General features: G+C 39.4%; 5 protein-coding genes across 22 annotated transcripts; 2 read left to right on the top strand and 3 right to left on the bottom strand.

Annotated features, from left to right (window-relative positions):
* Window positions 1–30: 30 nt before the first annotated feature.
* Window positions 31–7,986, top strand: LOC139780491 (BTB/POZ domain-containing protein 1). Of its 2 annotated transcripts, XM_071719144.1 has the most exons (6): window positions 31–828; window positions 952–1,883; window positions 4,771–4,812; window positions 5,174–5,509; window positions 5,592–5,768; window positions 5,950–7,986. In XM_071719144.1, the coding sequence occupies exons 2-6, from the start codon at window positions 978–980 to the stop codon at window positions 6,112–6,114; spliced, it is 1,626 nt and encodes a 541-aa protein (XP_071575245.1). In that variant the 5' UTR covers window positions 31–828; window positions 952–977; the 3' UTR covers window positions 6,115–7,986. The 2 variants fall into 2 exon arrangements, with proteins under 2 accessions (XP_071575245.1, XP_071575246.1); XM_071719145.1 differs by lacking the exon at window positions 4,771–4,812.
* Window positions 6,934–13,544, bottom strand: Rt (Protein O-mannosyltransferase rt). 6 transcript variants are annotated; one of them, XM_071719125.1, is made up of 8 exons: window positions 13,405–13,544; window positions 11,867–12,072; window positions 10,817–10,948; window positions 10,133–10,434; window positions 9,675–9,849; window positions 8,514–9,609; window positions 8,030–8,331; window positions 6,934–7,933 (listed from the first exon to the last, which is right to left on the bottom strand). In XM_071719125.1, exons 1-8 carry the CDS (start codon window positions 13,507–13,509, stop codon window positions 7,744–7,746), a joined length of 2,508 nt encoding a protein of 835 aa, XP_071575226.1. In that variant the 5' UTR covers window positions 13,510–13,544; the 3' UTR covers window positions 6,934–7,743. The 6 variants fall into 6 exon arrangements, with proteins under 6 accessions (XP_071575226.1, XP_071575227.1, XP_071575229.1 ...); XM_071719126.1 differs by lacking the exon at window positions 13,405–13,544 and adding an exon at window positions 12,875–13,191; XM_071719128.1 differs by lacking the exon at window positions 10,817–10,948.
* LOC139780490 (ATPase WRNIP1) lies at window positions 13,202–16,698 on the top strand. 7 transcript variants are annotated; one of them, XM_071719143.1, is made up of 6 exons: window positions 13,202–13,373; window positions 14,049–14,294; window positions 14,477–14,665; window positions 14,760–15,618; window positions 15,818–16,039; window positions 16,097–16,698. In XM_071719143.1, exons 2-6 carry the CDS (start codon window positions 14,127–14,129, stop codon window positions 16,204–16,206), a joined length of 1,548 nt encoding a protein of 515 aa, XP_071575244.1. In that variant the 5' UTR covers window positions 13,202–13,373; window positions 14,049–14,126; the 3' UTR covers window positions 16,207–16,698. The 7 variants fall into 7 exon arrangements, with proteins under 7 accessions (XP_071575244.1, XP_071575237.1, XP_071575243.1 ...); XM_071719136.1 differs by having other exon boundaries at window positions 13,891–14,294; XM_071719142.1 differs by having other exon boundaries at window positions 13,202–13,396.
* On the bottom strand, window positions 16,220–21,000 carry LOC139780494 (methyltransferase-like 26). 4 transcript variants are annotated; one of them, XM_071719154.1, is made up of 3 exons: window positions 20,861–21,000; window positions 17,650–17,728; window positions 16,220–17,395 (listed from the first exon to the last, which is right to left on the bottom strand). In XM_071719154.1, the coding sequence occupies exons 2-3, from the start codon at window positions 17,679–17,681 to the stop codon at window positions 16,753–16,755; spliced, it is 675 nt and encodes a 224-aa protein (XP_071575255.1). In that variant the 5' UTR covers window positions 17,682–17,728; window positions 20,861–21,000; the 3' UTR covers window positions 16,220–16,752. The 4 variants fall into 4 exon arrangements, with proteins under 4 accessions (XP_071575255.1, XP_071575259.1, XP_071575257.1 ...); XM_071719158.1 differs by having other exon boundaries at window positions 16,220–17,421; window positions 20,861–20,921; XM_071719156.1 differs by lacking the exon at window positions 20,861–21,000 and adding an exon at window positions 20,741–20,853.
* LOC139780489 (dnaJ homolog subfamily C member 21) lies at window positions 17,948–20,997 on the bottom strand. 3 transcript variants are annotated; one of them, XM_071719135.1, is made up of 2 exons: window positions 20,861–20,997; window positions 17,948–20,305 (listed from the first exon to the last, which is right to left on the bottom strand). In XM_071719135.1, exon 2 carries the CDS (start codon window positions 20,237–20,239, stop codon window positions 18,302–18,304), a length of 1,938 nt encoding a protein of 645 aa, XP_071575236.1. In that variant the 5' UTR covers window positions 20,240–20,305; window positions 20,861–20,997; the 3' UTR covers window positions 17,948–18,301. The 3 variants fall into 3 exon arrangements, with proteins under 3 accessions (XP_071575236.1, XP_071575235.1, XP_071575234.1); XM_071719134.1 differs by having other exon boundaries at window positions 20,741–20,882; XM_071719133.1 differs by lacking the exon at window positions 20,861–20,997 and adding an exon at window positions 20,554–20,694.
* Window positions 21,001–23,203: the final 2,203 nt, after the last annotated feature.

Here is a 23,203-nt window from a genome sequence, read left to right as displayed (position 1 = left end):
TTAAGGGGATCCTGCAGCCGTATGATTTACCGACATTATCGTTTTCACATAAATCTTTTAATTGGCTTTATAGAATTGCAAAAATCTTTTACAGAATTAAAGTACGCACAAAAATCTAGGCTAGCAAACGCGATTTTATATAAAAAACACCAAAAAATTAAAAATGTTACTTATTTGGGCACATACAGCTGTCACCTGACGACAATATTTGGTTAAAACAAAAATTCTGCAGTTTATACATACATAATGTTTGGCTCCTATCCTTAGGAAAACATGTAGGAATAATATCGTGCAAGTAGAAGTAAGATTCAATGCGTACAATAAAAGAAAAATGTGAATTTTATTTTAGTACTGCAAATACGGATGCAGAATGACAAGAAGAGCAGCAACAGTAGTTGCCGGATCTTGCGAGAGATGGCGAGCAATCGAAAAAAGGACAGATGTCATTTCGTTAGACAAAGACAGATATAGGGAAAACATAAAATTAGACCAACAATCATCAGCAAACGATTACGCATCGATTAGGCTTTTTTTAAATTAAAAATAAAATTTTTCCGGCTAACTTAAGGCTAATTTTTCTTTTTTAATTTAAAAAAAAATTAAGAACCAACAAACGTTGTAATTAGGCCAACAATCACCAACAAACGACCAACAAACGATTAAAAAAAAAAAAAAATTAAAGTCGAAGTTGACCGGCTAAGTTACGGGAGGTTCGGCGAGCATCGGAAAGCGACGCGGCGACCGTTCCTCTCCCCCTTGGCTGTCACCTCGCGAATGTGTTGCACGCTGTATTTATAGCGCTAACGCGTATCCCAATATAGGAAATAGGTGAGTACGCTGGTAACGTCATCGAGTAGGTACACGCGCGAGCGCGCGCGGGCCGCTTCCTCTGGCACGTGAGCCGATTCTATTCTCCCCTGGTTTTTTTACTTCTCTCCGTTCGCGTTGCAGAGCTCCGGAGTACATGTAACGCGAAGATGAGTGTACCCCCCTGCGACTGGCAGATCAGCAAGCAGAAGCTGTCGGAGCGCGGTCAGCATCTGCTGGAGACCGGGCAATGGTCCGACTGCAACTTCATCGTCGGCCAGGAGCCCCAGCAGCAGACGCTCAAAGGGCACAAACTGTTCCTGGCCATGTCGAGTCCGGTCTTCGAAGCTATGTTCTTCGGCGGCATGGCGGAGAAGAACGATCCGATACCGATAAGGGACGTTCAGCCGGAGGCGTTCAAAGCCTTACTGGAGTACATATATACGGACAAGGTCGAGCTGGGCTCCTTCGAATTGGCCTGCGAATTGTGCTACTGCGCCAAGAAGTACATGCTACCGTCTTTAGTAGAGGAGTGCACAAAGTACCTGTGGTCTGATCTCTCGCCGAAGAAAGCCTGTAGAGCGTACGAGTTTGCCAAGCTCTTCGAGGAACCTGTGCTGATGGACAAATGCCTGCAGATCATACACACCAAGACGGACGAGGTGCTGAAGGAGTCCAGCTGGGAGGACGTCGAGCTCGGGACGCTTCTCAAGGTCTTGGATCAGGACGCTCTGCAGATCAGCTCGGAGATCGAGTTATTTAGCGCGCTGGAACGATGGGCCAAAGCGGAATGCTCTAGAAAGTCTCTCGATCCGACCAATGGAAAGTCACTCAAGTCCGTCATTGGAAATGCCCTCCTAAAGATCAGGTTTCTGAGCTTGACGCCGCAGGAATTTGCGGAGGGTCCCGGCATGTCACCGCTGCTCACGAAAGACGAGGCTTTCGCTATACTGATGAACATCCTGTGTACCGGCAACAAGACACCTATGCCCGAAGGTTTCTGCACTAATTCCAACAGCAGGGCAAAACTGGTCAAGCCACCTCACCCCGCGGTTTTCGGTTCCACGAATACAGGAGTAAGTTATTTATGGCCCCTCCACGCGGGACGTGGAAACGCTTGCTGTGCGGCAAGGGCAAGGATGAGCAACGCGGTAGCCAATCAAAGTCAAGGCTATGACGCCAACTTCTGCCGCGCGGCAAACGTTACCGCGTCCCATGTACAGGAGCCATTAGACTTTAGACGATTCTGCTTGCGATCTTCCATATCCATGACGATTTTCTTTTATGTTTTGATTCAGTTTTTTCTCCCATTAATTTTGATTACATGTTTTTTTTTATGTCACATCTTCAGTCACCACTCTTTGGTCATCAATCAGTACTTGATCCGAGATTTTATCGGGCCTATCCCCACGTTTATCGAGCGGTAACCCAAAGGTTTGATCGATATCTCATCGATCCTGCCGTCTTCGACAATCCTTGGTAGCAATAAGAAATAAACATGTTGACTAAAATCAAAATAATAAACGATAATACTAAAATAACATTGTGTTAAAATAATAAATATAATTAACAAATCGTAACATATTGCATGAGTAATTAATTTAATTTGTAGGGAATGACTGCGCATGGGAATCATCAGAAACTGGTCATAGGCCTCGGCCTCGCAAAAGTCGCAACACGACCAGAGAGAAGCATGAGAAACACAATAACGACGGTTTTCGTGGGATCTCGCCACTGACGTTTGCTAGGCTCGTGCTTCTCTCTGGCACGACGTGTCGCAGCGTCGGGCGGATTCACTAAGGGCCGGTCTACATGGGTGTCGTAAGTCGTGAGTCGTAAAAAATTGACTAATCATCAATACCGGCCTGAGGCGTATAATCTATAATCAGTCGTATGTCGGAGTCGGATGTCGGAACGTAGCTGATAGTCCAATAAGGAAAATTTGTTTTCGAAAAAGAAATTCTCTCATTAAACCATCGGCTGCGTTCCGACATACGATTAATTGTAGAACCAGCCTCACTAGTTGATTATTCTCCTCAAATTCGACTGTGATTAGTCAGTTTCTTACGACTCACGATTTACGACAGTTACGACACCCATTGTAGACCGGCCCTAAGGCTGCGGTCCAATTTGCGCTTACAGTGCTGTTTAGGGCCTTCACACACGAATTGATATATTAGTAACGTAAGACGTACCGCAATAATTGGCCAATTAGAATCAGGTCTCCTCGAAAATGGCAGCATTACGGTTCGAAAATACTTGATGTGATTGACTAATTCTTACGGTACGTCTTACGTTACTTTAAGGCTTTCGCACACGAACGGCAATTCGTGTGTGAAAGCCCTTACTGCTTAAGTTTTTTTGTATACCACGGCCAAGCATCTAGTAAGCATCATTCTGTCTTCGTTGCACATTGAATATCAAACGAAGATAGAGTGATGCTTTCAGCGCTGTGAGCGTGAACCGGACCGCAACCTTAAGGGCCTGAGCAGAATAACTGACTTATAATTTCAAGACAATGGTTTATCCTTTAAATCTTTGTTATTAGTAACGCACAATACTGTCTTATGTCTCAAGTCTTGAAAATATAGGCACTTTGTGCGTACGTTTAAGACGTGAGGCATAAGACTGTATTGTGCGTTACTAAAAACAAAGAAATAAAACATTGTCTTAAAATTATACGTCAACTATTCTGCTCAGGCCTTAACTCTGACGCTTCTTTCTTGCTTATACCCAGATACCAAAATGCCTGTCATATTAATGTCCGTAAACTTGTGGTGAGCTTTTGCGCAAGCTGCCGAAATAAAATGTAAACCTGCGTCCGCAATTGCTCAGCAATAGAGTTCCTATATAAGGCCGGTATTCATAATCAGATCTTATTTCAAGACCATCTTAAGTAATATCTTAAGATGCTAATACGGCTCTGTGATTGGTTAATGACATCTTAAGATTGTACTTAAGATGGTCTTAAATATAAGAACTGACTGTGAATACCGGCCTAAGAGTCTGGACAGACTTTTGAAATACAACAATATGGCGTAAATGTTACGTATATAGGGACTGTACTTAGCAATAGTATTGAATTCGTTTCAAGCAACGGTTTATTCAATATTCGTTACATTTTTCTAGCAACAGTTTACGCCCGGAGGTTCCATTGGTGTACAGTTTACATATTATTGATGGAAACCATTTACATATTGTTGCAAACAGTTTACAGCAATAATTTACATATTTTTGCCACAAAAGCACCATACATATGAATCCTAGACGATTGATGTGTACGCAATGTTTTGTGGCAACAATACATAAATTGTTTTCAGCAACAGGTTTGCATGCTTTTGCATACTCACGTTCTGCTGTCTGGGATATCTATATATAAAACACATATTTATATATAGTATTCAAATCTTGTAATGATATATACAGCAAAATGACAGTATAATACCAGTATTTTGTGCATACAAAAGTTTAATTCTAATACTTAGCTACATGTACTAAATTGTAATATGCAATACTCTTGTCAATAAAATGCTGTGTCTCTAAATGACAATATGCAAATTCAAAATAGCATAAGACCGCAACTTCCTCATAAATAGATTATAACAGAGTAATACTAAATTAACATTCGTCAAATAGCTTGCTTCAATTATTACTTCCACAAATAATACAATTAAAACAACTATATAATAGAACATTTCATATATACTTGCAGTTGTAGCAAAATGAGAACATATTGCTATGTCATAAAATAACTTACTTTCTTGCGGGCCGCCCTTGAAAATACACTATTCGGTAATACTCTTTTGCGGGCCCTCTCCTCGCACACATTTCAGCACACACGCTAGAGGATCCTCGCACACTTACACCTTTGCATAGACATTCATTGCAGCTTTGCACTCCTACACGCCTGCCTAGACACCTACCTCTACTGGCTTGGCTAATTCACATAGATACGCTTTCCAGAAAACACATACATTGCTTGGATACCGAGACACGTATCGCGAGGTAAGTCACTTATTAGTTATCGTTCGCATTATTCGCTAAAGGAGCCTTATATTCTCCTTACTACAATTACGGTCCTTCGAGTCGTTTTTACATTCGCCTTTTCGCCTCCGGAGGAATTAATACCCTTCCAAACATCTTATTATCTGCTTTCTTAGTGCTTCGTATTTGACACTTTTGTACCACATGCATATAGAATGACATCTAACTATAATCCCTCTATTCTTAATCAGCTGATATCCTGCAGACGAGCCTGTAAATTTAACTTGCTTTCCCATTATTTCACATTTACTACAAATAAGAGTCAAGAAAATGTGCATCGCAACGTTTTTGCATTTTTCTCATTGAACATTTTCTCTTCTAGATGATGACTTCAAGACATATTTTTGCTCCATATGGCAATTTAAATACGTGCATTTCCGTACGTTCTGGCTTCTTAAACGACGGAGAGCCCAGCAGCAGTACGATGAGAAACACATCGCCGATACTGGTGGATGCGAGCATAAACAAGGACTCTGGAAACTTGCCCAATACCTCTTCCACGGTAGTCGTACGCGAGGGACCAAAGTATTATTGTCTCAGATCGGTGGTTCAGCAAACGGATTGCTTGAATACAAATGTGTTAGACTGTTCCGTCACGTTCAGTGTGGATAAAAATATTTGTGTGGTGGGTGTACAGGTTCCTACGCAGATCGCGGCGGTAAGCTAGAAATTAATATGTAATTTATTATATCCGTTCAGTTATGTAGATCGCTCCTACATCTCACTCGTTTCATTTATAGGCGAGTAATTTCACTCACGCCATAGACGCCGATACGTCTTACACCGAAATTTTGTACGCTCATCTCCTCGATTGCGACGGCACCCGGTTGACGTACACACATTTCACCACCAAAGCGAATTTTGGTACTCTCGTGGAAATTACTTTCAATCGACCAGTTTATATTCAGAAGCATAAGGTTTGTTATTACAACACATGATTGCTTTTTCCACTACGTACAATCAGTTATATATCAAGTAAAAATTCATAAAGCAAAGATTTTCTTTATATTCTCAAGTGTCGAAGTTTCTCACTTTCAATTTATTGTTTTTCATTGATTGTATAATTGTATTGTGGAATTTTTGATCTGTTATTAACAGGTTTATCGAGTCGGTGTGGTATTTAATAAGGCTGGATGGTACCCAGTAGGAGTTTGCGCCCAAAACATGTCCTGTGATTCTGTGTTCTTCTCGTTCGGCGTGGGTAATACTGCACATGCAATTCGCGACGGTCTTATTCGATCTATAGTTTTCACATATCATTAACGCAACGAATCAGGTGACAGATACAAAATCGCATACACACTTTAAATTTGTGATAAAGTAGAAATCTACTTTTACGTTGTATATTATATTATTTTATTTTTTAAAATTTATCGGTGTCTTTCATTGCAAATTTCAAAACCTTGGGGAAACACCAATATACTCATCAATTCTAGTTATAAAGATATAATTTATTCTATAGATATGACTTTCTTTAACACGTTCGCTACCATGCGTTACATGTATGTGACGCACCAATTTTCATGAGAGAATCGTACATACGTAATACAACTTTGTATCATCGTACATATGTGACACTTTATGTAAGACGTTCCTGTTCAGTACATGTGTGCGTAAGTGAAAACATGTAGCATACTGTGCATACTTATTAAAAATAAAGTTTGTAGCGGTTGGTTTTCCAGCGGTAGCGAACGTGTTAACTTATACGGTATTGATATGATTATACAATATACTTTTACTATACAGTATTGTATTGTACAGTATACTTTTACAAAAAAATGAATCTAAATTTTACTGTTTAAAAAACTTTTATTATTTCGTATTTCGTCTTACATATGAATTTTTTCATATATTTCGATTTTCCTTGTAAAACATCAATTCAAGAATACAATGCATGTAAAAAGTAAAAAAAATTTATAACTTAAAAGTTTTACTTACAATTCTATGTTTTAATTATACCTGTTGTAAACAAATCTAAAAATATTGTTTTAAATTAATTATAAAATATATATGCTTATAATATATTTATATTCTTTCTTTAAATATATATTTGCGATTTCTGTAATATCAAACACCGTTAAGTAACGATAAAACATTTTATAAAATAGAATCAGTCTATACACAAATTCGTGTTTAACTTTTACAATATTATTAAAGGACTCGCCGTTATAACATTATTCATATATTTGTGGCACTTGTTACCTCATTATAACAAGATATTTCGTCACATATGTGCGCATTATAAGCAATAACATTTATTCGCATGTACTTGGCCAGAAAAATAAACGTTTTTTTTTTAATAACTTCTATATGAAATCTGTTAAAGAACTTCTACAAGTTAAAACAGTTTGGGTCATAACGTCGACAAAATCGAATTTATTATTATAAGTGTTATTATTGTAGGCGGTCTTTGTCAGATGACTATAGAAATTATTTCATACAAAGTTTACACGATGCGCTGTCTGGTCACATAAGCAATAATGTTGACGAAAAGCAGTGAGCTCACGACATAGTATTACACACACACACACACACAAAGTGTATTGGCATTACTATTGAAACTAGATTTGATTACTGTCTGAAAAAGCATCTCTCAGATATAATACGTTGTGCGTTTATAAATATTTAATTAAAATTATCTGGATAACTCACAAACCTTTTCAATTGCACTGTAAAAGTCTTCATACGAAATACAAACGATTTCATATAGTTCTTTAAAAAAAAAGTTTTTTTCCGGCCAAGTACATGCGAATATAACATTTTCTAAATCCTTTCATAAAAATACGCTAATAACGTCTGTTTTGTAAATGTCATGTTTCAATACATAATGGTCTAGTTAAAAATATTACGTCTTGTATAACAGGCTTCGTTATGCTTAAACTTGGCGAATTCTTACGTTTTATGTACAATGAAGTCCCAGGTATCTTTCCACCTTAATTTTATCACGTCCTTGGCAGTGAGAGCTGATGTTCCATAACTGAATACAATGAATTTCTTGAACACGTAGATAATAATAAATACCCAAGCAATGATACCGCATGCTACGATGTACAACGAAATGCTCCACGCTGAACAATGAGTGCTGAAATAGAAAATATAACAAGTAATTCATAATTATTTTATATGAAAATGGAATTGTATTTAAGTTTGCATTCTTTTACTAAACCAAAGAACATACCCAATTAAATAATACAGATGATCAATTGTGGCTGCCGTTAATAAGACTTTGAAAATGAAAGCTGGTAAATAGTGATGCAAGAACAAAGTTCGTTCAACGAATAAGTAAGGTAAGAAATGAAGAAAGTATCCAGCTAACAGTACGTAAGCGTTGTTAACGAACTTTTCCCATTCTTCCTCTGGAATGTCAAAACATTGTCTTCTCCTCCTCATTAAATAAAATATCAGTAGCGTTACGTATACAATTACTGAGATTGTACCGAAGTACCAAATTATGATGTTTCCCAAAAGGTGCACTTGTGCCTGAAACAATGAGAAAAATGTTTACTTTATAAGAGCCAGCGAAAATTTGAAACTAATTCAAATTCATTGAAAAAATTGAAGTAAGGTAAAAAAAAAGTAAAAACAAGGAAAATATTGAACGTATTTAAAATATGCCTTAACGATATATTGATTGGCGAAGCGTGTAGAATTTTCCGACTCACATTGCTGTCGTTAGACACCCAATACGCGATCCCGCGGGACATCAACGGCCACTCGAGAGGTCCGCTGGAATACATGTGGCTGTTTTGACCCTCTTGGCCGCCAAACAACATCTTCACCTGCAGCTCTGCGAATTTCTCCCAGAAGCTCAACGCGGTCGCCTGTAACGGTATCATTTCCGCGCTGATCAGCTCCCGTTCCCGTTGCTTCTGGTCCTCGCTTTTGGTATACCGATGCTCCTCGACGTTCCAGATGGAATTGGTCTGGTCCACCAGCCGGTCAGCCACGACCTCGTGCTGATTGAAGCCCCAGTCAGGCAATTGTCTGCCGCTGAACTTCAACGCAAACTCGGCTCCATTTGCGTGCACGTGTATCAGCCGCACCTGGCTCTGAATCGCGTGCCACGCGTCGCCGGAATGATCCCTGTTCGTGATCTCCACTCGCCACAGGTTCTGCGCCGGCATAGACACGTTGTAGTCGATGTAACACGATACTTCCTGACTCTGCGGCGTCATCGGCGCCGCAACGTCGTGCGAGTTCAACGCTCTGCTCGTAATCCCGTGCACCAGTTGTATCACATCACCGTGCCGAATGGGCTCACTGGGTTTCGTCACCACTAGATCGTTCTTGTCCGGCTTCTTGACGATCCACCAGTTGTTAACGTCCTTAAACGAGTAACAAGTGACCTGCTGCTGATGAGAGCTGCCACGACCATCGGGATACCGTAACGGATACACTTGATTATGACTGTGCAGCCAACAGGCTCTGCCATACGTGTGTCTGAGAGTTATTTGCGAACCGTGCGTCACTTCCAGAGGTTGCCCTTTCGTGATGCTAGCGAGTCCTCCTTCCAGACTCGCTTGGAATGCGCTCGTCATCACCGAATCGTGTGGTCCCGCCTTCGAGAGTACTGCCAAATGTACGTAGAATATACTGAGATATACGGCGGCAAAAACAGCGATCAGCACGATGAGTCTTAGCAAAAGATGAATCCACAAGATCGTGTTCGACAGGGCCTTTCTTGAGAGCAGGGACCAATAATCGTGAGTAATCAAGAAGAGCGCGAGAGCCATAGAATAAAATCCAACGTACTTCACGCTGTAAAGGAATGCTTTAATTATAGTCGATCGAGAATAAGGGGAAGGCGAAGAAAAAGATTGTACCATAGTGCACATGTTAAATTCACGATGCCTAATATCAGCCATATCCACCAGGATGCGGATGTCGGTCGATCCATAATTTTCCGAAACTTTACGATGCACAACAAGCCGAGCAATGAAAAATGCATCAAGATACTTTCCATCAAGATAAATCTCGACTGTGTCAACAGTGCATTATCTAAAACAGCAATAGGCATATCAGTAAATCATGTTAGAACTGCAGTAGCAAAGATATCACGGAATAAGGTTCGATTTTGAAATATTAAATAATAAAATACATATATGAATTATACAATAGAATCTCGCTACATCTATTATTTCATAGCAGAATTTAAGCTGTAAACGCGCTAATACTTTTTAATCCAAAGACAGAAATGAAGATAGAACATGAGAGGGCGAACAGCATATTGCAGTCGCGCGATTTTCTGCGTAATACAATTTCTAATTTAAGAGGAGACTACCGAGTAAGAGTAAAATTCCACCAATTGCTGCGGCCCATTGTCTCAGACCCAACTCCAGGACGAGATAATAACCCGTGGGGATCAGTAGACTGCCGCATATTGCCGGTACCAGACGCAACGCATATAAAGGAACCGCATCGCTGTAAGGACTTCCGATCCTGTCGAACTTAAATTGTCCGTCGAACCCAGCCAAGTACGCCGCTGCGGAGACCAATTGCTTCCCTAAAGGCGGGTGGGAGTCGAAGAAGAACGTTCTCTTCATGTATAATCCGACGTACTTGCCATAATGCAGTTCATCGAAGCTGTGAGAGAGACACAAGTAATTATAACAGACTGATAAATAATAGCCATTAAACTTTCCGATTTCTACACTTTTTAATTTCATTTCCCAGGTAGCAAACACAAGTCATTTTGACGTCAAATTTTGGTCCTTTACTGACCATTCCTGACGTCACTAACTGGCGGCATAATGACGTTAAAATGACGGTCTAATGTCACAGACAATTGACGTCATTTTCTGACGTCTTATTGACGGCAAAAATAGGTCCATTGTACGACATACCGGTTTCTAGAAATGTTTTTTATGAAATTAAAATGTTAAAATGTCTACTTGATAAACGTTTATAAAAAAATGTTCTTTTTCTTTATCTAAAAAAAAACTTTTTTAACTGTTTCGTTACATGCCATGTGCGTATAGCCGCTCTCAAGGCGGTCACCCATCCTAGTACAGTACCGCGTCCGAGTCGCTTGACTTCGATGATCCAGTGGACAGTGACGATCTTCTCACCCTGATGCTTCCTTATTAACTGTACTTGTCTATAACAGGTACATCTTTAAAGTGTTCAAAAATCTTGTAATGATAATCTTCTTGATAGCTATAACACTGCGTGAAATAGTTATCATAAAACTATAATCACACGCAACTACATCCACTTATACCATAAATTCGCCACTTCAATCATAAAGTTGCTAAACAAACATATTGCAGTTAATTTTGTGGTTTTTATTTTATTATTACTTTATTAAACAATATTAAGAAGTAAAAATAGTTATATTACAAAAAGACCTTATTTGGACGACTTTAAGACGTCTTTAAAATGACGTCTTTAGATGGTCTAAGAAATGACGTCTTATAAACGTCCATTATTAGTCGCCGATGTCATAGACTAACCTAACCAAAAATGACTAAAAATAGACGTCATAATGATGTTATGGAATAACGTCAGTATAATGTCATTTTTAAAGACATAGTCGCTTTTTGGTCATTTGACGTCATTTGTACAAACATGACTAGTATTTGACGTCAAAATGACTTGTGTTTGCTACCTGGGTTGGTTGTTCTATAATTGCATTTTAAATGACAGAAGAATAAATATATATAATAATATATAAGTAACAAGCACTAGAATAATCTCGAATTTTTTCAAAGCTATATGTCTGTCATTTATTCATTTTGCATGATAAAACTGATTAGAGATCTTTTAAAAGCAAATTCAGTCCAATATTTCCGAATTATATAACTTGTCTTTCTCGATGCTTATTAATCGGTTACTAACAATAAGAACGATTATATAAATATTTCGCGGAAATTACAGAGAATAAGGGTAATTGCAAACTTTCATATCTTCATATCATCTTAAGGGGATCCTATAGCGGGGCGCATATATCATTTACGTAAATCATCCTCTTATCAGCGTTATATTATTTCTCAGAAGTGTATACATATGTACTTACACTATGCTGCGCGGTTCCTCGAGGCGATAAAGGCGAGTGCAAATGCCCGTAATTAATAGAATCACCGCTATCAGATCAATTTCCAAACTGATCCTAATTCGAGCGCGAACCGCATTGTTCGATAAAAGTTGCTTCAGCTCGACAGAATACGATATATTTGCTTTATTACTTTCTATCAAAGTATTCGGATCTGTCTGTTTGTTCGGCTGCAATAAATAAAAATCAATACAATAATCAATATAATATGCGATCAAATTTGATAATTGATTTTGGAAGAAACTGCAAGCAATCAAATTGATAAGATATATGGATATAATTTCTTGATAAAAATTTTATTGACCCGTTAATTAATTTATTACATTTCCTGTATATGTAATAAAGATATCGAATTTAAACATATATATATTTAAATTGTATTTTTTTCATTACATATAAATGAAATAGATTTTTAATATAGATAATATTCGAAGTATATACATTATTCTTTACAGAGTGTCGTTGCCCTTTCAATTTCATCTCTTTGAATAAAAGTTTCAAGCCAATTTTCTCTTTACAAAGATAAAACATATGCAATTAAGATTTTTTGTTACTTGGAACAGGATTAGAAAATGTGTCAATGTTTAATTTACCTATATCTAAATTTAATCTTTAATTGGCCATTAATGATGTGCAAATATCTTTCTCTTATAAAATCGGTCTTTAACATCTTTCAATAAAAAAATGTAACAAAACACTTTAATATAATGTTAAATGTATAATGTAGTAATGTGTATATATTATGTAATATATATAATAATATATTTGTATATGTACGTGTATCTTTTATGTACAAGGATTTTTATCCCAAAAACCTCCAGATCCACAAATCGGAGTAAGACGCCGTCTGAGCTCCTCGCCCTCGGTTCTCACGACGAATCTAAAAATTCGTATCGCGCTATCGACACGGGAACGCCGGAAAGACATTCCCGCCGGGGGAAAGACGTCGTCGGTTTGAACGTCGCGGCTCACCTCGTCCCTTCGAACCGTCCTCGGCTGATCTGCCGTCGCGTCGGCGTCGTGCTTGCCGTCCTGCGGTTTTCCTCGCCTGCGCCGAACCTCCATCGCCATCGTACCCAAGATCCGTTGGGAAGAGAGAGATAGAGAGAGATCGTCAGATCTCCCCAGGACGACGAGGCGGGAGACGAGGACTGGTCCCGGGTGTCGCTCCGAAACGATGCGCGAGATCCGCCGTTTAAAGGGCACCTCGCGAAATCCGGCCGCCCACGTCAGCGCCGCTCTCGCTCGACCCCCGCTGGACCTCTCTCTCTCACGGAGGTCGCGTGGCTTCGATCTCCCCCCCCCCCCCCCCGACGATTCTCGCGGGTCCCTGAAACGCTCTTCCGGTCGTAGTTGAGGTAGTTACGGTATAGTTCCCGTGTCAGGAGTCAGGACTCCGCGTGCGATCGTGGCAGAGATCGAAAAGCTCGTCGGAGCCGAACTCTCTCGCGACACGCTGCTCGTCGCCGAGGTTAGCACGAGTTTGAGATAACGGTACTTACTGTCGCCGGGGCCGGGGATCGCCCGTCCGCCGGTGGTTCTGCGCACCACGCGGCAAAGTCCCGCGTCTGCTCCCGCTCTCGGGACGCGTCTTCGCGCCGCGGCATTCCCTAATCCCTGGCATTCCCGTCGCTGTCACCGCGGACGACCCACGTGTCGTCCCCGCCATCGTGTCCCCCGTTCCCTCGACACTTCTCTTTAGAATGCGCGATTAAAACGACCGTGCCACTACCTGTGACGAACGCTTTTGGAACGAAACGATAACGATTCGAAACAAACGACGCGGCAGTCGAACAAGTTGTTATCTTTTTGAGAATAATGTGTACAGGATTTTAGACTTTTTTTCTGGAAATAATGAGATTGTCCCATTCTGGGCACAAAAATCAGTAAAAATAAAAGACTACGTCGCTTCCTTTACAATTTCATTGTCCACCTGACACCCATTATCTTTAACATTATTAATTTCTATTGTCTTTATCATGTTTCAGCTATTCTGTGTCAAGAGAAATTATTTATTTATTTTTCTTGCATCTACATTGGCGGATAACCTTTGAATAAAAAGAAGACAAGATCAGGACTTTGTTATCATTAGTTTATCACCACAAACATGGATACTGACAAAGTATTGTGTCCGATATGTGCCAAGGAATTCGATTCCTCTGTCATCGAGGCCCATGCCAGCAGGTGCTTATTCCTGAATGAATCTACGAAGGACGAAGGCACAATGTTGCTTAGAGACTCCAGCCCCACAATCAAAAGAAACAGGCTAAAGCCAGCAAGTGTGAAAAGAGTTAATCAAACGCCTGGCAAGAGAAAGAGTTCTTTGGATCAGCTAACTTCACAGAGTTTCAGGGACGAAGAAGATATTAAGGACGTCGTTCCACAGAAAAGTGTAATTTTTTTTATTATTATAGAACTACAATATATGATATAAGAAAATATGTTTATACAATCATATAAATAAGATACATCTTAATTATTACACTTAATTATTTTGTAATATATGCCAAATTTTTCTTGCGTGGTAGTTCCTCCTTCTATAAGATTTTTACAAGAAATGACTTCTACTTACAGACAGATAACGAAAGCAAGAAGCCACGCGGAAACGAGCGTGTACCCCTCGCAGAACAAATGAGACCTACGTCGCTACTAAACTTTGTAGGCCAGAAGCATATCCTTGGACCTCGCACCGTGCTCTCTGAACTCCTGCAAAAGGGCGAAATACCTAATATGATTCTCTGGGGTCCGCCTGGATGTGGCAAAGTACATGCTATTGCTTGTCCGTTAGAATTTTTGCATGTTGCCCATGTTGGGCGTATGTTGGAACGTATATATTAATTTCTTTCTTTTTTTGCAGACATCTTTGGCTAATGTCATAGCGTATATATGCAAGAACGACCGTAAGCAACGATTTGTTAAGCTCTCTGCTGCAATGGCCGGCGTCCAGGAGGTAAAGGAAGTCATCAGTATCGCCAGCAATCATGCCAAATATGCGCAACGTACGACAGTGTTCATGGACGAGATACATAGATTCAACAAGTTGCAGCAGGACGTGTTCCTGCCGCACGTCGAATCGGGAACCATTACTCTCATCGGGGCGACAACGGAAAATCCCTCGTTTAGCTTGAACTCCGCATTGCTGAGTCGATGCAGAGTGATCGTTTTGCACAAATTATCCATCGCAAATTTATTATCGATCTTGAAGCGTGCAGTAATTTCGCTGGGAGGTATAATACATGCATCGGATAAAGGTGAAAGCACTTTGCAAGACATCAGCGAAGAAAACACATCGGAGGAGAGTAGAGTCGAGATGGAATCGTCCTGCAATACGAAGTTTATTGTAGACGAACCGACGATAGAATGGTTGGCTGGAACTTGCGACGGTGATGCTCGCATAGCGTTGGGAGGACTAGAAATGGCAGTACGATGTAAAGCACCGAATGAGGAGGAATTACTGGACGCTGGTCCGGCATTAATAACGCTGGACGACATCAAGGAGAGCCTGAAGAAAACGCATATGCTGTACGACAAGACGGGTGAACAACATTATGACATGATCTCTGCGTTACACAAGTCTGTCAGAGCCAGCGACGAGAACGCTTCGCTTTACTGGCTGACCAGAATGATCGCCGGCGGTGAGGATCCGGTTTATATCGCGCGAAGATTAGTGAGGATGGCTAGTGAAGATATTGGCTTAGCTGATCCGAAAGCTCTTGGTTAGCAATTTGTTTATTTATAATTTCCAAACTCATATAAAATATATATTTTGTTAATAATAATATCGCAGTATATATAATAGATTTGTAGAATGATTGATATTTATAACGCGATTAATATTTATGATAACATATGATTAGGCTTTACTTCAAATCTGAAAATATCTGAAATATATCTGATGTAAACAATGTTGTGTAGGAATAGCAGTACACACGATGCACGGTTGCAAAATGATCGGGATGCCGGAGTGTGATGTTCTTTTAGCGCAATGTACGACTTATTTAGCGAGAGCACCAAAATCTAGACTGATGGAAGATGCGCTCAGAGCCGCGCAAAGAGCGGTAGCCGAGCATAAGGGCCCGCAGCCAGGAGTGCCCCTGCACTTGAGGAACGCCCCCACAAGACTCATGAAAGATTTGGGTAAATATTTTATTCTCCACCTTAATTTGCTCTTAATAAATCGAATTATTACTTCAGGGTACGGTAAGGGATACAACATGATGCACAAGGACGAATCTGGATTGGGCTATCTGCCGGAGGGATTGGAAAATTTAGATTTCTTTGGAGATGACGAGGACAACATCTAGAAATGCTGTGGTAATTGCTTTAGTTTAGTTATATTTTGTCATGATATCGTGTCATTTTTTTCGTACAAAAAGATTCTTATTACATTTTATAAAAGTTTTATACTAAATCTCTCAGGGATTAAAATTTTCATTAACGTAAATGTAAGCTATAGCATGTATAGTATATGTATATATAATTACAATATAAAATATTTTTAAGTTATATTTTGTCATGATATTGCGTCATTTTTTTCGTACAAAGAGATTCTTATAAAATTTAAAAGTTTTATATCTCGTTTTATACTAAATCTCTCAGGGATTAAATTTTTATGCATTAACATAAATGTAAGCTATAGCATGTAAATATATAATTACAATATAAAATATTTTTAATAATAGTACAGGGTGTATATAACACTGTAAAAATATTAAAAAATATTTTTAGTGATTCCTCGCGCGACCAGAAAAGTAATAATTTGAGATTCAGTTGAATAAAAATAGATTTGAATTTAAGTTCAACGATAATTTTTCATTTAATCGCAAACCCGTATCACCAGTTTCAATCCCTTATGAATGCATATATTTTTTCCAAATTATCGTTTTGTTATTAGCTGGCATATCTACGATTTCTATTAATTTAATATCGTTCTCTTCAGCTAATTTTTTCAAGTCTCTTACATCTCGCAAACCCCAACTTGGATCCTGCGATTTCAAAGACTCGTTGAAATTTACGTTACTCTGCGGAGTGATCTGACCATCGAAAGCGTACGGTCCGTACGTGATTAATAGCCCGTTCGGCTTCAGCAATTGGCCCGCGTTGATAAATAAACCGATGGTGCACTGGTACGGCGAGATATGCATCATGTTTGCGTTATATATGTATTCCAAGCTGTTCGGCTTGAAGATACCGTCACCCCACATCCGGAAGTCCGTGGTGATGTCGATTCTCAAGGGGCTTTTTATATTAGAGTATCCATTCGCGTACGCGGCGATGCTACTCAGAAGTCGCGGCTCGTACTCCGAAGGATAAAACGTGACGTGTGGGAAATGCGGCGCGAAATGTGCCATGTGCTGTCCTGAACCGGAGGATATCTCCAAGAAGGTCTGATTGGTGCCGCGTTGGATGTACCGTTTTAAAACTGATAATATCGGATCCTTATTACGGTCCGCCGCAGGATAAACGAGCTTTTTGGCAGCCATAGTGTGCGACCTTGAAGAAATTTTCAATTTCACTTCCTACAGAAAGTTTGTAGATGCATGTATTACTACATAATATAATAATATTGCCTGCTGTTATATTGCAAAGTGACGTGTGCAGTAAGCTTTGTAAAATTTGTTAAAATATCATGTTATTTGTATGTCATATCACTGTAAGTCCTGATTATTTCACTTCAAAAATTGACTTGTGCCACTTTGAAATTAAACAGCTGAAGGATGTAAGCATTCGTCAATTTCAAATCTCACCTGTGATTAACAGCGTAATGAATAATATTCATTTCTATGTTATGCTAGTTGTAACATTTATAGCAAGAGATTGCATACCCTGAAAAATGCAAATATTTTCTTGTACTATTATATAAAATTGTATATTTTACTTTGTTAGGAAATCATCTACTACAGTACATCTTAATTATTGAAACGAATATATTGTTGTGTCCAATACTTAAGAAATAAGTTGATATTTCGATAAGTAAACTTAAAATATTATAGATAGGAGACTGAAAATAAATAGTATTGAGAGAGATGATAAAGAATAAAAATATTTAATTTAATGATATTGATTTTTATTAATGGATAATAATTTATTATACAATTAGCTATATATTTGATATAATTTTCATTCTCATGGTTTGTTAAAACATATTTTACATTTGATTGTTAATCTCCATTTCTGAATCGATATAAATGTCCTAAAGAAATGGGAGGTATCGCCAAACAGTCCAAGTATTTAAAAAAAAAAAAAAACTAAAGTATTTCAATAAGTCTTTGTGCAAGATATGTACAGAAACACAATCCCTATAGAGTCCGCAGAAGATACATGTCATACATAAAGAAACCTTTCATGTCAATCATAACAAATTATATTGCTCTTCAATTATAATAATTAACTATAATTTCAATGTTTCCTTTTATCCGTGTCGTCTTTTCCTTTGGGTGTTACTTTTTTCTTTTTCTCTTGGCTCTTTTTACTTTTCGTTAACTCTGGTATATATACAGAGTGTCCGGTTTTCTTTAAATGTTCAAATAATTTATTTTTACTAGGAAACTCAGATGAGCAAGAAACACAGCGATGAGTCAGATCGTCAAATCCATCAAATCCATCCGCGACTGAATCCTTTTTATTTTTGCCTTTACTCTCTCGTTCCTCTTTCTTAGAACCTTTCTTTGCTTTGTCGGCTTTCAGTCTTTCATCAACAACACTTGCTTCTTCCATCACTCTGCCTTCACTCTCTGCTTCTTGGTCCTCTTCTTTGTGCGTCTCTTCTTTATTTCGCAACTGTTTACTCAGCTCTATTTTCCTCTGCTGTAACTTCTTGCGTTGTTTCTTCGACAGCCATATTTCCTCGTTAATGCTCTCCGTGTTGTCGTCGCTAGCAAGTTCAAGCACAGGATTAGGATTTTGAATACTACGCTTCTTCTTCTTTTTTTTCTTCCGACGACTCGACAGCGCGACGTCTTCTTCCTGATCAGATATTAATTCGTCTTCGGAAGTTATGTCATCATCTTCATTTTCTATTTTATGTGAAAATGAAATACTTTCACCCATTTCTGGTCCCGCGGCCAGTGGGACATCTCCATCTGTTTTCGTTTTCTCGGTTGTCGGTTGAGAACATTTTGGATTTTCCTCATCGTCCGACATCAGTTCGGCAGGAGAGATATCACCGTCATTATCCTCGTCATTCGGTTTCGAATCGCTTCGAGGAGGGTTCAGCAAGAAATCAGGCATCTGTGAATCTGTTGCTAATTTAGGCCCGTTCAGCGAAACAGATTCTTCTTCCGTGCTCGAATCGCTTTCTCGAGAGCTACTACGGAGATCCTCGTCCTCGATCGGCATGACACGTTTGAGTGCGCTGACGTTTTCCTTGTGCTTCTTCGAGATCTCGTGATTTGCGAAAGCTTTGTGCGTCTGAAAAATCTTATCGCAAGCGATACAATAAAATGCATCTGGATTGCTGTTTCTCGTCGTTACCTTCCTGTCATCTATTCCGAACTCCGCCGTTAGATTCGCCTCGATGTTCTTCAGCTGTGCCTCCATGTTCGAGAACTTGGACCATTCGGATTCAGCTTGAGATTGATCCCGCAACAGTCTCTGCCTCTCCAGCAGCTGCTCCTTCCTCCGCTCCTCTGCCTTGCGGAAGTTCTCGCGGGCGCGTTCGGCCAGCTTCGCCGCGTATACCTGCACACGCTTGTCGCGCTTTCGAACAAAAGCAACCAGATTCCGCACCAGCTCGTTCCTCTCGCGCTTCGCCTTGTCGCGCACTTTCTTGTTCTCCTTCTTGGCAATCCTGATAATCTGCCGGTTCCGTATTTCGCGTATGTCGTACCGATCCACCCAAGCGTAGGATCTTTTGGTACTGTAACTCTGCCAGTAGGCATAGAAATCGCCCACCGCATCCTCGTAGGAGCTCTGAGAGTCACCAAAGCCAGGTACTTCCTCGTCGGAATCGCCGTCTTCGGCAAACTCAGTGTCCTCCGCTGCCAATTGCTCGAAAACCTTTCTGTAGACAGTGTAGAAACCCTTCTCGTCGTCCCCGTAGCCCTTGAAGCACGAGAGGGAGAAGTATGGGAAAAGGTTGATGGAGTCGTCCTTGTAATCCTCCCCGATGCCACCTTTCAGGATGGCCTCGCGATGATTGTCATACCAAGCACGCTCGTGGGGATCGCTCAGTATCTCCCACGCTTGCTGGACAAGCTGGAACTGTTCCTTAGCCTCATCCGGACTGTCGAGGTTCTTATCCGGATGCCATTTCAACGCCAGCTTCCTGTACGCCTTTTTTATGTCGTCATCGGTATCATCTCTCGCGACTCCCAATACTTCGTAGTAACATTTCATTGTACCGCTGTACGATTACGCACAACTGCTGGACACAATTTCCTTACTTAAACCACAAACCGTACGCTAAAAGAATTTAAATTATTAAACTACGAGACCAAACAGCTTGTAGATAATGTAACGTTTAGTTTGATTAGAAATGATTTACGAGCTCATTCGCTTCGTTGCATGAACATAATATAACAAAATCTAAAAATAAATAAATAAATAATATACATTGGAAAACGTTATTACAAATGCAAGTAGAAGACAATGATACTGGTAATTCTTCAAATTCTTAGATTTTCTCAGTATTGACCTTCTTATCCACTTACCCAGTCTTAAGTGTTGTTAATGAATCATATTATTAATAACCTATATTTTATCTTCAAATATAAGATCTCTCGAAAGTGCCGAGTGATGATTCAACTTGGCAAGATCAATCGGGAGGAGGTACAGGTACATGTGTAACAATCTCGTAAATTATTTCGAACCGAGATAAAATGTCTCCCGCTTTATTACCCTATTCGAAGGAAAATTCGCGTGTATAAAATACACGTGCCAATATCGCGATCGCGCGTCTTTTATCCATTCCTGTTACTGTCGATCGTCGACGACACTTTGAAAGAGGAGCGTGCTTACCCGACTTCTCCAGAGCTTATCGATCTTATTGTTGATGACACTGCGCACAGCTGACGCGCAATCGTTGTTAAATATTCGAAATCGCAATTAGCGCATAATAATAACAATCGTATTTAGCGCATAATTATACATGTATGATATCTCGACACGAGGCCGAGGTGTTCGTAGCTCTGTTCTTCGTAACTGTACTCTTTTACACTTTCTGCGCTTAAGATGAAATAGACCGTGCAATCGGACGTGAGAAAGAAAAGGAGGAAAGGTAAAAAGTGCAAACAATTCAGTCGAAGACCGGATTAAAATTTATGTCCATTTCTATCCATAGACCGCCATAGACTTAAGAAAGAGATAGAGTGTAAAGGCTATTCTACAATTGCGTAAACGTGGTCGTAAGTAGTTGTAGGCCCGGTCTACAATCAGTCGTATGTGGAGTCGGATGTCGGAACGTAGCCGATGGTCCAATGAGGAAAATTCGTTTCCGAAAAAGAAATTCTCTTCATTGGACCATCGGCTACGTTGCGACATCCGACTCCGACATACGACTGATTGTAGACCGGGCCTTATGTGTGCGCCCCGCTTTAAAGGTCGACAGGAGTAACACTACCGACCTCTGTCGGGTTGCTTAGCTGCGATCCGTATTTTATTTATTATAAATTTTTTAAGGGTCGGCAGGAGACACGGTGGAGAACTCTGTCGGGTTGGCTTAGCTGCGACTCGCTGCGAGTCCGTATTTTATTTATTATAAATTTTTAAGAGCAAAAATGCAAAATCGGGCTCTTTACCTCCCTGCATTATTATATAAAGAATATATCAAAAAAAAATTCACGAATCTATGTAACTTATTTTATGAGAAATCTGGATATTACGAATCCGTAATTCGTAATATCCATATTTCTCATAAAATAAGTTACATAGATTCGTGATTTTTTTTTTATATACTCTTTATATAATAATGCAGGGAGGTAAAGAGCCCGATTTTGCATTTTTGCTCTTAAAAATTTATAATAAATAAAATAGGAGTTAAAGTGCAGTTTAACGTGCACTTAGTGCATAAAGTGCACCTGAGTGTACTTGAGTTTGCCTGGGTCTCCTGCCGACCCAAGAGCCAAAATGGAAAATCCGGCTCTGTAGCGGGTTGCGGCTGATCTTACTGATTAAAACGAGCATAAGTTTAATGAGATTCGTTAATTAATTTGGCTAAAATTTGGGAAAAACCGTTTCAAAGCAGGTTGAAACGGTTTTTCCCAAATTTTAGCCAAATTAATTAACGAATCTCATTAAACTTATGCTCGTTTTAATCAGTAAGATCAGCCGCAACCCGCTACAGAGCCGGATTTTCCATTTTGACTCTTAAAAAATTTATAATAAATAAAATACGGATCGCAGCTAAGCAACCCGACAGAGGTCGGTAGTCTGTCGACCCTTCCTGCCTGCGCTAATGCTAGGTCTACAATGCGAGTCGCAAAGTCGTGAGTCGCAAGAATTGACCAATCACAATCGAATTTGAGGAGAATAATCGACTGTGATTGGTCAATTCTTGCGACTCACGACTTTGCGACTCCCATTGTAGACCCAGCATAACCCCCTCCTACGCTCTTCTGCATTGGCGTCGCAATCTCGCCTTTGCCCCCCTCAATAATGTTGTCAGCCAATCACGGAGTGGCTGGTCACATGACCCGTTGTCGCCTCTCTCTCCTAGAGGCTCTCTACGGGACACCACTGGATGCAAGGCATGCAAGCGTCCGGTATAGGGTGCTCTCAACATGAATAACTAAAAATTTGTATTTCGGCTATATAATTACCGAGTTTATAAATATTTAATTAAAATTATCTAGGTGACTCACAAATCTTTTTAATTACACTTCATAACTCTTCATACAAAATACAAACGATTCTATATAAAAACTTTTATTAATTTATCTATTTCGGCTAAATGCATGGTGTAAAAATAAATAATTAATTACAATTATACGAATGACTCACAAACCTTTTGAATTGCACTTCAAAAGTCTTCATACGAAATACAAACGATTTCATATAGAGATTCTTTAAAAAAAACGTTCATTTCCGAACAAGTACATACGAATGATTATTTGTCATTAAAGATTTTATTATTCGTGGTAAAGTATAATTAAAATTAATAATGCAAAAACTACATAATTTTTGTAAACTTACATTTATTGCATATATGGCGGCATATATTTGTTACATATTTTACATATATACATGTATTTACATATACGGCGGAAAAGAAATTGTTGGCGTGCTTATTTATTTTGTACGCTGAATATTACTAAAAAAAGCTGTATATCCTAGTTAGGTACCCTAAAAAATAAACAACATACA

This window comes from Temnothorax nylanderi, unplaced genomic scaffold, assembly GCF_030848795.1.
Source record: "Temnothorax nylanderi isolate EJ_2023f unplaced genomic scaffold, tnyl_v1.0 TNYL_tig0280_pilon, whole genome shotgun sequence".
Classification (NCBI taxonomy): Eukaryota; Metazoa; Arthropoda; class Insecta; order Hymenoptera; family Formicidae; genus Temnothorax; species Temnothorax nylanderi.
This window is presented reverse-complemented; position numbering and strand designations above follow the sequence as displayed.

What these genes read in the sequence shown, in the direction of transcription:
- LOC139780491 (XM_071719144.1), top strand. Translation starts at nt 978, where the DNA reads ATGAGTGTACCCCCCTGCGACTGGCAGATCAGCAAGCAGAAGCTGTCG. An exon ending in TCGGTTCCACGAATACAGGA is followed by an intron (nt 1,884 to 4,770) that starts GTAAGTTATTTA and finishes TACGCTTTCCAG; the next exon opens with AAAACACATACATTGCTTGG. An exon ending in TTTATATTCAGAAGCATAAG is followed by an intron (nt 5,769 to 5,949) that starts GTTTGTTATTAC and finishes TGTTATTAACAG; the next exon opens with GTTTATCGAGTCGGTGTGGT.
- Rt (XM_071719125.1), bottom strand. Translation starts at nt 13,509, where the DNA reads ATGCCGCGGCGCGAAGACGCGTCCCGAGAGCGGGAGCAGACGCGGGAC. An exon ending in GATCCCCGGCCCCGGCGACA is followed by an intron (nt 12,073 to 13,404) that starts GTAAGTACCGTT and finishes TATTTATTGCAG; the next exon opens with CCGAACAAACAGACAGATCC. An exon ending in AATTTAACATGTGCACTATG is followed by an intron (nt 9,610 to 9,674) that starts GTACAATCTTTT and finishes ATTCCTTTACAG; the next exon opens with CGTGAAGTACGTTGGATTTT.
- LOC139780490 (XM_071719136.1), top strand. Translation starts at nt 14,010, where the DNA reads ATGGATACTGACAAAGTATTGTGTCCGATATGTGCCAAGGAATTCGAT. An exon ending in ACGTCGTTCCACAGAAAAGT is followed by an intron (nt 14,295 to 14,476) that starts GTAATTTTTTTT and finishes TTCTACTTACAG; the next exon opens with ACAGATAACGAAAGCAAGAA. An exon ending in AGCTGATCCGAAAGCTCTTG is followed by an intron (nt 15,619 to 15,817) that starts GTTAGCAATTTG and finishes AATGTTGTGTAG; the next exon opens with GAATAGCAGTACACACGATG.
- LOC139780494 (XM_071719154.1), bottom strand. Translation starts at nt 17,681, where the DNA reads ATGAATATTATTCATTACGCTGTTAATCACAG. An exon ending in CATTACGCTGTTAATCACAG is followed by an intron (nt 17,396 to 17,649) that starts GTGAGATTTGAA and finishes AATTTCTTCAAG; the next exon opens with GTCGCACACTATGGCTGCCA.
- LOC139780489 (XM_071719135.1), bottom strand. Translation starts at nt 20,239, where the DNA reads ATGAAATGTTACTACGAAGTATTGGGAGTCGCGAGAGATGATACCGAT.